At 41.7% G+C, this 15,644-nt stretch overlaps 2 protein-coding genes across 4 annotated transcripts in view; one reads left to right on the forward strand and one right to left on the reverse strand.

Annotated features, from left to right (window-relative positions):
- The window catches only part of STOX1 (storkhead box 1), a 39,039-nt gene extending 36,106 nt beyond the window's left edge, over nt 1-2,933 (forward strand). Inside the window, exon 4 of the mRNA XM_075842701.1 lies at nt 1,304-2,933. Coding sequence (XP_075698816.1) covers nt 1,304-1,460 — 157 coding nt within the window. The 3' untranslated portion in view covers nt 1,461-2,933. The remainder of the gene's footprint in view (nt 1-1,303) is intronic.
- Nucleotides 2,934-4,327: 1,394 nt separating this feature from the next.
- CCAR1 (cell division cycle and apoptosis regulator 1) overlaps nt 4,328-15,644 on the reverse strand; it is a 52,149-nt gene continuing 40,832 nt past the window's right edge. For all 3 annotated transcript variants that reach the window (XM_075841458.1, XM_075841457.1, XM_075841460.1), the window contains exons 21-25: nt 14,956-15,102; nt 12,665-12,785; nt 12,340-12,525; nt 7,043-7,248; nt 4,328-4,958 (exon numbers count right to left, since the gene is read on the reverse strand). In XM_075841458.1, the coding sequence (XP_075697573.1) occupies nt 4,905-4,958; nt 7,043-7,248; nt 12,340-12,525; nt 12,665-12,785; nt 14,956-15,102 (714 nt within the window). In that variant the 3' untranslated portion in view covers nt 4,328-4,904. The remainder of the gene's footprint in view (nt 4,959-7,042; nt 7,249-12,339; nt 12,526-12,664; nt 12,786-14,955; nt 15,103-15,644) is intronic.

A 15,644-nucleotide genomic window follows, 5' to 3' on the forward strand; every position in this document is an offset into this window, starting at 1 on the left:
GACCGGGTAAAACCGCAAAACAACCAACCGTACTGTTGGGTGTAACTGTAGCCCCCCTCTTAAACTAGACTAAATTGTAGGTTTTCGAGATGGCATATGTTACAAGGTTTAAAAAAAACACACCGGTCCATCAAGTGCAACCTATAATCCTGCCATGTTGATCCAATGGAAGGCAAAAATCCCCATGAGGCGGATGCCAAGTGCATTATTAGGGGGAAAAATTCCTCCCTGACTCCAAATATGGCAATCAGAATAAATCCCTGAATTAATGTCCCATCTTCAGAGAACCCATAAAATGTAATATTTAATATTTTTCAAGAAAGGCGTGAAGGCCCTCCTTGAGCTTGCTCAATGAAGCAACCATCACAACATCCTGTAGCAGAGAGTTCCAAAGTTTCACTGCTCTTACAGTAAAGAACCTCCATCTATGATTATGGTGAAACCTTTTTTCCTCTAGATGTAGAGGATGCTCCCTTGTCATGGTTACATGCCTAGGTGTAAAACTATTAGAACTCTGTACTGTCCAATTATATATTTGTACATTGTAATCTGATCGACCCTAAGCTGTCTTTTTTTCTAAACTGAATAGCCCCAAGTAACCTTTCTTGGTACTTATCTCCACCAATCACTTAACTATCTTGGTCGCCCTCCTTTGCACCCACCCGTTCTATTTCAGACATGATGTTCTTATACACGGGTGCCCAAAATCATACACAATATTCTATGTGTGGTCTGACTATTGATTTATATAGAAGCAAAGCTATGTTCTTGTCATGAGAATCTATGCCTCTTTTGATGCATCCCATGATTTTTTTTTCTTGGCAGCTGCTGCCTGGCACTGGTTGCAAAAGTTACGTTTACGGTCAACAAATATCCCCAAATCTTCTTCAGTGGCTGTTGAACAGAGATTAATTAGCGTTCATGTTTTGTTTTTTTAAATATAGGATAAATATTTTTATGTAATGCTATTTATCAGTGTATGAATAAACAAAAATATGAAATGTTTTGGGTATTTAAGGTGAAATGAAATTACCCAGTGTAGCATACTTGGGACTCATGCACACTTCTATATAACAGATGTGAGACTATAGGTGCCATATTATGAATCTGTACCAATCTGCCTGTACTGTGCCTCCAAATTTTTATAGAATTGCTTCTATGGGACAAAAAAAAAAAAAATAGTGGCGCCATAGTGTTCATGCACATGACCTTTATGAATTTCTACATCACAAAGATAGTTTATGGTTTTCTCACAGCCACTAACTTCTTACATTTTTAATGTTTTATTTTTCTTTTCTCTCAGAACCCGGATCAGTTTGGCATCTAATACTTCTGTGATTTTTGAGAAACTAAAGAAAAGGACATTTCTGGAGAACCTAGAAGTCAACGTTGGGAACAAGAATGAAGGACTGCTTACTTGTAGCTCCCTAATGCAGTTAACTCCTGCTATTAACGTATAGTATATACTCAGGAACAAAGTTTAATGTAGCAAAACACCGAGCTATCACGGTTTTGTACTCTTTTCACCTCCCTCAATTACAGACGAACATTTTTTTTGTTCATGGAGCCAATAGAAACTACCTTTTATGTTATGCCTTGTTATAAGGAAGCCGCTGCCTCCTTGGGTGAACAGGGCTGAATAGATAAGGCTATTTTCACACGACAGTGGGGGAAAAAAAAACAGCCGCTAAAACGGATACTATTAGTTTTTCACAGTGATGGTTTTCTGAAAAAAAAGGCTGTTAACAACTGATCACTTGACTAGTATAGGGCTCGTTGGGCCATGAAACGGCCGAAAATAGAACATGTTCTATTCCGACACCCAGTGTTCACGGTCCGCTTAAAAAAAAAAAAAAAAAACGGATTTGTGAATACATCCATAGAACTTCATTGTTCGCTAAACGGCTGTTCTTCTTTTGCGGCTATCACACGGTCGTGTGAATATAGCCTAAGCCGTTTTCTTTGCTATAATATATATATTTATTAGATCTATTTTGTACACAGAAAATAGCATACGAGACCTTGACAGGTAACATTTTAATCCTAGAGAATCTATAAGATGCCCCTTAAAGGAAAGTGAAGTCATTTATCTCATCTGTGCCTTTCGAAAGGGAGATTATATGCTGCTTGAAGAATCTATCACATTGTCTACGAGCAAGAACGATCAAGATAGTGCCTATAGATGGCCATAAGCGTTTACATTTTAGCATAATACATATGCTACAATGTGGCTGTAGTAAGGCCGTCTGGATGTGACCATGTATTGCTTTCTGCCCCATTGAAAGACTAAGCATTCACCCAAGTACCTTTATCATAGTGGTAGGTCAATGTGGTCACCTAAAAATGTAACATTAGATTCTAAATGCTGTCTGAAGCGGATGTACCAGAATCAAAACATGATCACCTATCCACAGGAAAGGTGATCATTTTCTGATTGCTGGGACCGCCACAGATTGTGAGAACCGGGATCCCGAACCCCCTGTTCCTCCACATTGCTCAACACTAGTGAGGAGGACATTGAATGGAGTGGCAGCGCACATGCTCGACCGTCATACAACGCGCAGATGTTACTGCCATTCCCATAGACTTTTACTGGAGCAGTGGGCGCATGCTTGACGGCCACTCCTCTTCGCTCTGGGGGGTGCAGTCAGGAGGATCAGGGGATTCTGCATCCTTGTTCTTGCAATTGGGTCCCGGTGATCAGAAAATTATCACCAATCCCGTGGATAGAAAGTGGCAGGTAATAAATTTTGATTCTGGGAATTCCCCTTTAATACACTAAGAATTTGAAACATATTTTCTATTAGAAAAAAAACAGTTTTGGCTTCCACATAGAAAAACATAATTCAAATATTAGCCATATATTTTTATATGCATGACTCAAATCATGAAGGACTATAAAAAGCAAATATTTATTTTTAAAAACATGATGTAAATGCAGACTAGTTTGTTCAGTTTCAGGTTTAAACTTCATGTAAATTGTATGTAAATCTGTAAAATATATTTTTTTGTAATACCGGCTTTCTTTATCATTACTGTAATGAAAGATTAAAGTAATGGAATTCTGTCACCATATGCTATTTGTGGTTGCCTCAATGTTACATTTATTTCTCTGTAAAAAAAAATAATTTTTTTGTGTTTAAACAATGATGGTTTTGGGTGGAGTTCCCCTTTTCTGGAGTGTAGTTACCATAAAAATAACAGAAATGCTTATATGTGCCCAAATAAATGAGACCCAGCGTGTTATCCCAAAGTGATGTTATTCATGGTCTACACTTGGTTTTAACACTTGTCGTGTTTCGCACAGATTTCAATTCTGGGTAGAATTGTCCTCAAAGGCTTTAACATCTGCATCGGGATTCAGTTCATGGGTTCAGTCGGAGCTTTCTGTCAGGGGAACCCATAGGTTTCCATTTGTATCACCATTCATTTCAATGGTGACTGATCTGGTGCAAATGGTTTAGGTTTGTCACCGTTGTGTAAGGGTTCCGTTTTTTTGATTGAATCAATAATGTAGTCGACTGCGCTATTCATTCCGTCATAACAACGGAACCCTTAAATCAATATTGTAGTGGACTGCGCTATTCATTCCATCAAAAAACCAGAACCCTTACACAACGGTGACAAACTATTTGCACCAGATCCGTCACCATTGAAATCAATGGCGAAACGAACTGAAACCTGTTGTTTCTGTTTGAGCTTTCCGTCAGGGAACCCATGAACGGAGTCCCGATGCAGATGTGAATAAAGCCTACCCTGGCAAAGTAGCGATTTTTTTTTTTTGAATAGCTAAATATATCCATGTGGCCCTATTTACCTGACAGATGCCAAGAACCTTTTTTTTTTTTTTTACATCCGTGGGGCCGGTACACTCTTATTTTTAACTGTAGTTAACAAAAAAAATTATTTAATATCAAAACGCAGATCAGGTGAGAAAAATATCCTGCAACACAAGTAGTAGAGAAATCTGCCAATATTTTTCCCATAGGCATAAATTGTTTTCTGAAGCATATTTTTACTCTACGGAAATCCAATGCAAATACGCCACGTGTGACTGCACCCTACAAAAGGGTTGTGGTTGGTGGCGTGGACAAAAAAAAAAATCTACTTGTAGAATTAGATCTCCAGTCTGGTCAGTGAATAGAACCACAAATGGCTAAACTTCAAGAGACTGCAAACAATTTCTAAACCTCATGTTACTGGAGGTACATCTTAGTATCCAAAGAGTAACATTTGATGGTTGTCATTTTGTGCGTGCGTGTGTATGTATGTGTGCAGATTACACATTGAACAGCCATTATATCCAGGTAACAAAGTAGCCCGCACAATGAGGGGGAGAAATCTTTAATTGAAACCAGTGGTACATTCTTCAGTGGCATTTTATTGGCCTTTACTAGAACAGGCCCTGAACACAAACAGGGAAAATCTAAAGAAAGTATTTGTACCAGTAATTCAAATGCATTCCACACCTTGTTATGAGGCTACAATGTTATTGCCCGGTCAGTATTCTAAATCGATAGGGAATTTCCACTTCAATTAAAAGACCAGATAAAAATAAACTGCAATCTTTTCCAATATTAGATATTTATTTAATATGTACATAAAAAGTGGAAGGGATAACAAAAGGAAAATATATTTATATATATATATATATATATATATATGTTTTATTACACAATTAATTTTGTTATTTTGCTAACATTTAACTCATCCTAAATATTTCCAAAATATGTATATTCTGCGTTATCCTGTGGTAGAGGCGACTCCTCAAATTCATAAAACTATATACAGCCTTTTTCCATTAAATATCAAGTAAAACTACATCCCACCTCGATTCACTCCAAAACCATGATTTGTATTACAATAAACATTCTTCTCTCTCCAAGACCGGAGGGAAAGATGCATCAAAAGCCGGCTCCATTCTCCTTCGACTTCTGATCTTCAGATGTCACTGGATTCTGTTGACATTTAGTAAGAGCACAAAAGGTGAAAAAAAAATTATCAAACTTAAAAAAACAAAAACTTTTACAGACTATCATCAGATCAAAAGAAAACAGTCTGTAGAGTAAAATGATCTATAGTCTTAAAAGGTTTTCGGACTTGGTATGACTCACCCCTTAGGTCCTGCACATTAAGCAAAACCGATGTTATGCCTAGAGAGTTCCTTTTAAGGCTAGATTCACACGCAGCATTGTTCTAAGTTTATTTTTATGGTGACGTAGTATTAAAGTCTCGTGTGCTTTTTATAATATACTATAGAGAGGCAAAAACTGGCAATTTGTGTGGATGTGATAACATTGTGATATTATATGAATATACGCATCTGCGTCACAGAACATAGTTCTGGACTGTGCATGTGGGAGATGTTAGAATTTATTTTACAGACTTTTTTTCTTAATATTTTGAACTTTTTTTTTCCCTATATCTGAAGGATGCTGGGATCACATGACCTGTGTGATCACAGGTAGTATTGATCTGATCCCTGCTGGTCATTTGATAACTATTAGGCCTCATGCACGCATCCTTCACCGTTTTCTCGGCCGTTTGACGGATCCGTGTGTCAGTTTTGGTTTCCGTGTGCACTCCTCAGTGTCCGTTCCGTGTTTGTTTTAAATGGACATTGTGCTTCTGTTTCGCTCCTGTTAAGAAAACAGAAGGTTTTGAACTTGTCCCAGTCTGTGAACTTTGGCACGCTCTGCCGTTGCTAAGGCAACGGATCGGTCATAAACGGACGGCACACTGAAGCCTTTCGTTTTTTTGACGGACCCATTGACTTCTATGGGCTCCACAGTCGCGGAATCCCTGACCAAAAGTAGGACATGTTCTACTTTTGACAGAACGGAACAAAGGATCAGTCAAAATAACGGAAGTGTGCATGGGCCCATTGAAATGAATAGGTCAGGGTGCTATCAGTGACAAAAACGGATAGCACCCAGAAGGAAAAACTGAAGTGGGCAAGAGGCCTTAGCAGTGATCTACATACAGATGATTGTTGGAAGGACACAGATCATGTCCTCCCAGCATGCACCTCCTTCCCCATCAGACTGTTGGAAGCCTGTGACGTCAAGTAGTCACAGGTTTCCATGGCATTGGCCAGAAAGCAGAAAGGAACCCCCTACATTCTGGCGCCATTTCAGAACACGACGCACACTATGAGCGCTGTGTATTTTGTGACAGGCAGCTGATTATTTCAGCTCAATGTGACTTCAGGAGGACGGAGCCCTGTAACAGCAGGAGGCTTTGTAGAGCAATCCACCATTTACGAAGATGACCTCTATTAAGGTCGCTGCAGCATGAGGTACGCTTTAAACCCCCTGCTTAAGCACTGACACAGTTGGTAACATTCCCTCACCCATTCTTAGCAATGCAGCTTTTACCCTAGCGTGCTCCCTGGATGAGCTGCATGTGCAAGTCTTTCAAGAACACTTTTCTAAGGGTATTTTCAAATGTGGCCATTAATATCAAATGTGGGTTTTTTACACTGGGCGATTATTGTGCAGATGAGCTTTCATAGAACGCTCGTTGCCGATAATTGTCCTGTGTAAACAGGGGAACGATCTGCAGATGAACGAGCAAACTTATCGTATCGTTTTTAAAAAATATTGTTGTCGGCAGCGCATCTCCCTGTATAAACTGGGAAACGCGCTGCCGATGTGATTGTTAGGGATGAGCGATAGAAGTAACAACCGCTCATACCCATCCATAGCGCCGTGTGACCGGAGCAAGTGAGCGCTGATCAACAATGTCTCATTGATCAGCACTCACTGCACCGGCCGCTTAAGCGTGACATGGGATCAGCTGAGAGCATTGACTCCGCTGTTACCATATCTCCCACAGAGTTCAATGGAGAGTGACTGGTCCCCTGGTCTCAGTGAATGCACAGACAGCCCTCTACTCCAGCTCAATGGGAGTGCCGGCAGTCACACCCCAGAAATTAGACGTTTGACGTATCAAAATTCCATAAATAATAATTAGGCCATCTTTTAGATGCTATATATAGTCTTTGATCGTGACCGGTTTACCTTTGGTACATTTTGCATACCTTGTTGATAACACTCTGGATCCCTTCCATGGAGGCAGACAGTTCTCGCAGGGTTTTGTTTAGTTGGTCTTCATATTGGCAGTTTGTATCTTCCAAGACTTTTAAACTCTCCCGTAAGCAGCCGAGATCACATTTTGTATCTTTTAACTCTCCAGACAAACTTTTATTAGAAGATTCTAACTGGGAAATCGACTTTTCATCTTCCTCTGTGATAAATGAAATACAAAATTTCATCAAAGAGCAAGAAATAGAAAAAAGGGTGTACAAAAAACATTTTTGAAGATCGCAAATGTTCCAAACCAGACCATGTATATACTGTATTTTTTGGACAATTCAATTCCCCCTCCCCTCCCCAAAAAAAACTGCTGCAAACTTCTGGTGCATCTAATAGTCCGACTTTTTCATACACTGTCACCACATTATAAGTGCCCTGTCTCCTACATAAGGAGATCGGCTCTATAATGTAGGTGACAGCAGTGCTTTTTATTTAAAAAAACGATCTGTTTTCACCACTTTATTAGCGATTTTAGATTTATGCTAATGAATTGCTTGATGCCCAAGTGGGTGTGTTTTTACTTTAGATCAAGTGGGCGTTGTACAGGGGAGTAACTAAGTGCACAGATTGTGAATAGACATCCCGTGGAATGTCTATTCACTGTCTAAACACTTCAGTATTGTTAAAGGGAATGTGCCGCTAGAAAATTATTATTTTTTTTAGTTAAACGGTTATATACATGATTAGACATTGTTCAAATTTTTTTTAATTTTTTCACAAGTCAGGAAATATTATAAAATTAGATTCTAATTTATAACATTTCCCTGTGCATGTCACTAGAGGGAGCAATTCCCAAAATTGCAGCATTGGCATGTGGTAAAGCAACCACATTGCTTTATGCTGCAAAATTTCAGAAGACTCACTCGCTGTAGCGTCCTCAAACAATCCCCCCTCCTTTATCCTGGCTAGTGTCAGGAGAAAGGAGGGAGTTGAATGTTCAAACCTCCTACACTGTGTATCGCCATTTTTTGAGCGAATACACAGTGTAGTAATCACACACTAAAACACGTACATACACAAACATAACTTACCTGCTTCAGCCGCCGCCGCTGGTCCGTCTGCTCCTAGTGCTTGCTTCTAATCACATGTCCAGAAGCCGCGACCGGAAGTAGTCATCTTACTGTCCGGCCACGGCTTCCAGTCCACAAGAAAATGGCGCCTGATGTCGCTCGGCCGAAGACCTTCCATTTGGACTGTGTGGGAGCGGCGCGTGCGCCGTTCCCACACACATGGTGTACACCATAGTGAATGGAACGGCTCCCGTTCACATTCTCTATGGGGATGTATGTGCCGTATTCCATCTCTGTATGTGTCGTTAATCGACACATACAGAGATGGGAAAAATAAAAATCGCAGCCCCCAGTGAAGAAAAAGGAAAACAAACACAAATAAATAAAATGTATTTTAATAAAACAGTAAAAGCAAATTGATACAAATTTTTTTTTCGCGACACCTTTCCTTTAATGTTAGTATAAGACAGCACATAGAGATCTAAAAGGATCCCTATGCGCCGACTAAATGAATGGAGAGAAGTGTATGACGCTGATTAGTCACCGATTGGTCAGCGTCATACACTCCCCTGTACAACGCCCACTTGGTCTAAAGTAAAAACACGCCCACTTGGGCATTAAGCGACTCATTAGCATAAATCTAAAATTGTTAATAAAGTGGTGAAAACAGACCGTTTTTAAAAAAAAAATAAAAAGCATTACTGTCACCTACATTACAGCACCGATCTCCTTATGTAGGAGACAGGGCACTTATAATGTGGTGACAGAGCCTCTAAGTTTATCTACGGTTTTATGTAATACCACACAATGCATTATCTCACCAAGTTATCACAGTGCACAAATGTGGTAATGCTTTGTTGTAAGGTCCATCTACATTCATAATTCTAGCTTAAAGCGTACCTAACTTTTCTGAATAAGTTGTTATATGTGTGTACATGAAGAATAACACTATTTTGTATTCTGCATTCTATAGCAGCTTTTCCCTCTGCAGGCTCTATAGCCAATTCAGTTTTTGCTGAGCTAGTGGGTGGAGCCTAAATACTATCATGTCTTCTTAACAGAACACACTTCGAGTTAGGAATGCAGGATTCTTCTCTCCTATCTACAGTAATGAGTAGTGTAGCTGAGAATCCAGCACTGGGGTGACATAAGACTTACCAGGAAGCTCTCTCACTCTGCCCTACTCCCACCTCCCCTTTCCATAGACGTGCATGAAACTTCAATACTGTTTCAATACCGTGCACCCCTAAACTGTTCAATGCCGCTATTTCATGTATTAAGTATAGTAACACATGAATGTAGTTAGAGCGGGGCTGCGGCAGTGTAATATAGCCATTGCCCTGCTCCCAAGTCCTGACAAGTGAGCGCACGGTCCGAATAATGTGATGCGACCAGCGCTGCACTAATGATTGCCAGCACTGAAGACAGAACATGGCGGTCACACTGCAAAACACCCCCATGTTCTGTCTCCAGTGCCTGAACTGCCGCTCATTAGTGCAGCGCCAGCCACATCACCTCATGCTGACTGCGCGTGAACTTATTGTTAGGAGCGGGGCAATGGCTGTATTACACAGCGATCAGAGAAACCGCTCATCTCCACAATGCTACAATCAAAGCTGACCGTAGCATTCAGGGGAAAATGAGAAGGGGGGGATGCCCTTTGGATCACATCACAGGGAATTCGAGAGTCATATCATATATGGGCAGACAGCCCACGGTTCATTGCATGACCCCAGTGCTGTCTTACCATATTTCCTGTTAGGGCATACTTCGGTATGTCCTAACAACTGCCTGTGTACTATCAGTAACAGGCTAATGTACTGGCATATAGATATATGCCAGTACATTAAAAGTTAAAAAATTAAAAGTAAAAAAAAAAAGTAGTGTTAAATAAAAATAACACAAACACACACACACACACACACACACACGCCTTGATACATAAAATCTACACATTCGGTATCGTCGGGACTGTAACAACACATTTATAGCATCATTCAGGTTGACGCTGTTATAAAATAAAAAAAACTGCTTTCTTTCTCTTATTAATGTGATGCACGAGGTATTATGAATTTTTAACCTCCATGTGCCTCACATTAATAGTAATTATCCCCATCATGTACCTCACATTAACACAATGTTGTCCATTCTGACTGAGGAACATGATGGGGTTAATTACTTTTAATGTGAGGCACGTGGAGGTTCAAAATTCATCACACCTCGCGCCTCACATCAGAAAACGGAACAACTTTTTTTTTTTTAATTGTTGGCAAAAGTATCGTTTTGGTATAGAGTATCGCAACACTACACAAAGTATCGGTATCGAAGTCGTGTGCGTGCGTTCGTTCGCATTCAGGTCTGGCCTTAGGGGTGTGCGAGCTGTGCATTCGCACAGGGCGCCTCACGCCAGCAGGTGGAAGGGGGCGCTGCGCTGGCTCCCTTCACATGCTGGTTTCAGAAGCGCCCGGGCCCGGCGACTCAGCAGTCGCCTTTCTGCCTGGGCACTTCTTCACTTAGTGCCATGGCTACCGCTATAGCAGCTGCTAGTGACCACACCAGCCATGAGGGCGGTGGCGCTAGAGCAGGGAGGGTATCTACTAGCGACACTATAGCACCCCGAAGGAGCGGAATCCCCGTGTGGCCGGGGATTCCGCTCCTGGAGCGCTCCTTGATGTCTCTGTCCATATATGGATCGTGACATCAGGGGAAACTCCGTCCGCAGCGTTGCAGACGCTGTGACCGGGGATCCCACTCCAGGAGAAGCCAATGACATCATTGTCCATAAAGGATGACAGGAGCTGGAATCTCCAGTCACAGCTTCGGCAACGCTGTGGACGGGGATTTTCGCTGCAGCTGCAGGAGTTTCCCCTGATGTCACGATCCATATATGGACAGAGACATCAAGGAGCGCTCCAGGAGCAGAATCCCCGGCCACTCCTTCAGGGAGCTGTGGGCTGCCTGGCGCTCTCTACCATGGAGAATCTGAGTTGGGGGCTGATGGTCTTCAAATGGTTTCCGCCTCTGACCTCCAATTGAAATTAATAGGAGGCAGAAAATACCTGCGGAGCTCGTTTGGTGCTTTTTTTTGTTTTTGCCTGCGTCTTTTGCATTCGCTTCAACGGCTTAAGAAAAAAGAAAAAAAAAAAACGCTCAAACAACGCTGTCACTTCCTGAAGGAATTTTGAGGCAGATTTTTTTTTTGCCTTACAAAAAACGTGTGTGAACTCACCCTACGAGTGTAGTGCTTGCTTTTTTTTTAAGCTGTTTTCTGTCTTTCTCGAAACAATTTTGGTAGGGGTGCCGTGAGGAAATTTTATTTTTCCAGTGCTGTCGCGAGTCCGAAAAGGTTGGGAAACTCTGTACTAGGCTACAGGATCCTGTCGTGGAGCAGCTCAGTTAGTCATGGGAACTAGATGAGTACAATTTTTGTTTTTGTTTGGGGGCACTGTCTACGAGGTGGGGGGACTGTATGGCACTGTCTACAAGGGGGAGGTGGGGGATTATGGCACGGTCTACAGGGAGGCGGTATGGCAAAATCTGCAGGGGGCACTATACTGTGTGGGATCCACTAAGCAGACATTATACTGTGTAGGGGTACTACTGCGGGCACAATTAGAGGACAAAATACTGTGTCCTTGAAGGGGTTGTAATATATTATTATTATATTGTATGGGGGCACTATAATTTTTTTATTAAGCTTTTTTTCTTTAATAATGGGGGTAGGGCGCCGAAAGATCATTTCGCACAGGGCGCCATCTATCCTAAGGCCAGCCCTGTTCTCCCCCCCCCCCCCCTCTATTCAATGCTATTGGCAGGCAGTGAACAGACATACCCCCACTTCCTGTAGTCCATCTCCTGTGCTCTGTAATAGGAGACAGATTTTGCTTGGGAACAGCAGAACATAGAAAGGGAGACACAGAGTGGCAGTAACTTCACACAGAATTTGCATGGATAAAACAATTATATTTTAACAGTAAGTAAATTAGAAAGTTGATCCATGTCAGGTATACGATTAGATTAGTATAACTTGTTTGAAAAGCTAGCGTCCATTCAAGTTTACAGTACAGCCAAAGCTATTGTGTACCCCAATATTAAAATCCAGCAGATACCAACACCCTGCACCTGAAAAAGTTGTGGCTTCAATCTTTGCGATTACGAAACTATGTTGCGGTTACCGAGTGTACTTCAGGAGGAGGCTGCATGACTTTGTCCCTTTTACTATTCTCTAGTACCTGTTTTGGACTGAAGCACCTGTAGCCTCTGCTCTAACTCGGCCTGAGCCTTTTCGCTCTTCTCTAATTTCTGTAAGAGACTTCCAATATCCACCATTGCACCGTTGTAGACAATAAGACCACTTTTCTCTTCCACAGCAGACACACCAGATCTTGAAGTTTTTGATGGTAAAAGCAATCGATTTCCTGGAGAAATATAAATACAATCTTGGGTTTAGCTTGTAAGGACTCAATTAAAAAACAACCCCCCCCCCCCTCCCAAAAAATAAAAATAAGACAGAAGAAATGGATTGGTTCTAAAACAAAAACCAGGGCTGACAAGTACCTAGAATGTCTTCCTGGATGGAGTCTAGCTCCTCGTGGCTTCCATCATCAGTGCAGGTGTCAGTTAATTTGCGATAGTAGCACGAGTCCTTCAACAGTACTTTACTAAAGAGTTTTCTCACCTGTTGGAAAAGCATTCGAGAATCATTCACCTCATCAAAAACAACTCTACATTTCTGAAGAGAGGAAAACAACGTGCAGTAACAGGTAACATATATTCTGCACATTTATACACCCAAGAAGACCGCTTACTCAATGATGTACTGTACCTTTAAAACTTTAGAGTCCAAGAAAGCTTTCCCAACTATAGTGTAAGGCCCCTTTTACGCTGCAGATATACGTGTAAACCTAGGCCTATCAGGAAAACTCCCGATGTACACGTTAAACATGTCCATGGGGGCACGTGTGTCCTTTTGGCAAGCATCTGTCGGGCTGGCATATGAGATATATATATATAATTTTTTTTTTTTTTTTGGAGGGAGTAGGACTATGCTTTTCCATGCTGCAAAAAAACATGTACGGTGCGGTATCCGTCACAGGCCTCCATTAAATGTATGTGTCAGGAAGCTTCAGTGGCGTAACTATCCATATATTGACAGTTAGTGCTGGAGCTCACCAATATAGCAGAGCCTGCCCTGGCACCCCCATACCCGCGATTGCAAGTATTTTACAATTTGAGTCCCTTGCTGCCTTCAAAGCAGGTGAAGTCCCCGGCTGCTATCTCTGCCCCGGAAAGCTACATCATTGGAAGTTACCTGGGGTAGCCCAAGTACCCCAGGGAAAAGAGAGCAGCAGGGGACTCCGGCTGCCTTAAAATTCTTGTGGTCGTGGGGCTACAGGGCCGCCGTGTGGGCAGCTGGGGACTCCAGACGGCAGAGTACTGTCCACATATGGGGGCTGGTGCGACGTATCCCACCATGTTCCTATACAGTGGAATACATTACAGTCTGAGGTATACGCCTGGATTCCTCAGACGTAAACAACCGCAGTATAATTGGCACCTTAAAAAAAAAAAAAAAAATGATACTAGCTTAACCATCTAGCTACAGTGCTGTGAAAGGTTTTGCCCCATATCGGACTTCTTTTTTTGTTAATTTGTAATGTTTCAGATCATCCAACTAATTTTAATATAAGATAAAAGACACCACAAGTAAACACAAAATGCAGCTTTTAAATGCTCATTTCATTTGAGGATAAACATCTATTCAAAACCTAAATAACCCATGTGAAAAAGTAACTGCCCCTTAAACCTAATTACTGGTTGTGCCCCCCTTGGCAGTAACAACTGCGATAACTTATGATGATTTTTTTTTTTACATCGCAGTGGAAGAGTTTTGGCCCACTATTCTTTGCAGAACGGTTTTAATTGGCTACATTGGAGAATCTGAGCATGAACTGCCCCCTTAGGGTCTTGTCACAGTATCTTCACTGGATTCGAGTCAGGACTTTGACTTCACGCTCCAAAACCTTCATTTTGTTTCTTTTGAGACATTCAGAGCTGGACTTGCTTGTGGACTTCAGATCATTATTCTGCTGAATAACCCAACTGCACTTGAGCTTAACGTTATGAATTGACGGACGGACATTGTCCTTTAGGATATTCTTATAAAGAGGAGAAATCACGGCTTCTGCAGGACCTGGACGAATAGTCATTGATGGAACAAAGCAGCCGCAGACCATCTCGCTACCACATTTGACTGTTGCTATGATTTTCTTATGGTGGAATGCCGTGTTAGCCTTACCCCAGATGTATCGAGACCCATGTCTTCCAAAAAGTTCCACCTTTGACTCATCAGTCCACAGAATATTATGCCAAAAATCCTGGCGTTATCTAGATTATCTTGTGCGTTCGCTGGAGTACCAGAGCGTTAGTAATGACTAACACTTTCCAGACTGGTAGATTTCATGGACTTTGTCTGGCATCTGTATTTGAATCTCTTTAGAACGTGGCATCATGTGCGGCTTTTTGATACCTTCTAGCCGGCTTCACATTGCTTCTATTTAAGTTATGTGGGTTTTACTCCCACAACAGATCACCCCTCTATTAACCAGATCAAAAAGGAGCCACTAAGAGCAGCTTCTGGCCTGGAGGATCTGCCCCATCTCCGCATTACACAGATGGCCAAATGATTCCTTTCTGTAATGTTTTCACGCTGCATAGAAAATGTACACTCAGTAGCCTGTTGGATAATATCGGATAATGGGGGTTCCCAGTGGCCGGACCACCCACAACCAGCGGTGCAGCGGGTGACCTGCCAGCTTAACGATGTATATTAGAGAAAGATCAGGTACCTGAGCCCTCGAGAGATGCAGTCCAAGTGTGTAGATGATTTCTTCTAAATCTTTCTCCAATAAGTACCCACAATGGCTTTGATCAAAATATACAAATGCCATGAGTAGATCTTTATTCACTGTAATCAGTTGCTTCTTCTCTTTCTCCTAGGAAAACATAAGGATGATAAATGGCGTGAGAGTTATAAAGGTTGTTGAACATTTATAGATCTCTAGGTCAGAGGAGTTCCTGGTGAGCAGAATGGAGTCTTAGGTAAAAGAGAACAAATTGAGCACAAGACCTTTATGGGGATCCCACAAACACCGGTCACTGTCAGTGATTAGTTCGTAAAACAATAAAGGTTTTAAAAAGGTATAGATAGACCTGGTCATGGAAATGTTTTTATGTGTGCGTATCTTGAGTGGCCTAAGTTCTAGCTAGCTGTAGGCAAATGAAATCTTCTCAGGCATAGATTACATGATATTTGACTATGACATTACCCTGCTCCGCAGACATATGCCTCCACAGTGCTCTGGATATTAGCGAGCAGCAAGGAAGCAGAACAGAACTGGAGGATTAGACTACTGTGCGTAGTCTGTCACCATGAAGCAGCAACTGCATTAACCCAGAGGACATAGGTCTGCATAGGAGCTGTATACACAAGATAGCAGGGTATTTTTAATCAAGAGAGAACAGCACCTGGTCTGGC

Source organism: Rhinoderma darwinii, chromosome 11, assembly GCF_050947455.1.
Source record: "Rhinoderma darwinii isolate aRhiDar2 chromosome 11, aRhiDar2.hap1, whole genome shotgun sequence".
NCBI lineage: Eukaryota > Metazoa > Chordata > Amphibia > Anura > Rhinodermatidae > Rhinoderma > Rhinoderma darwinii.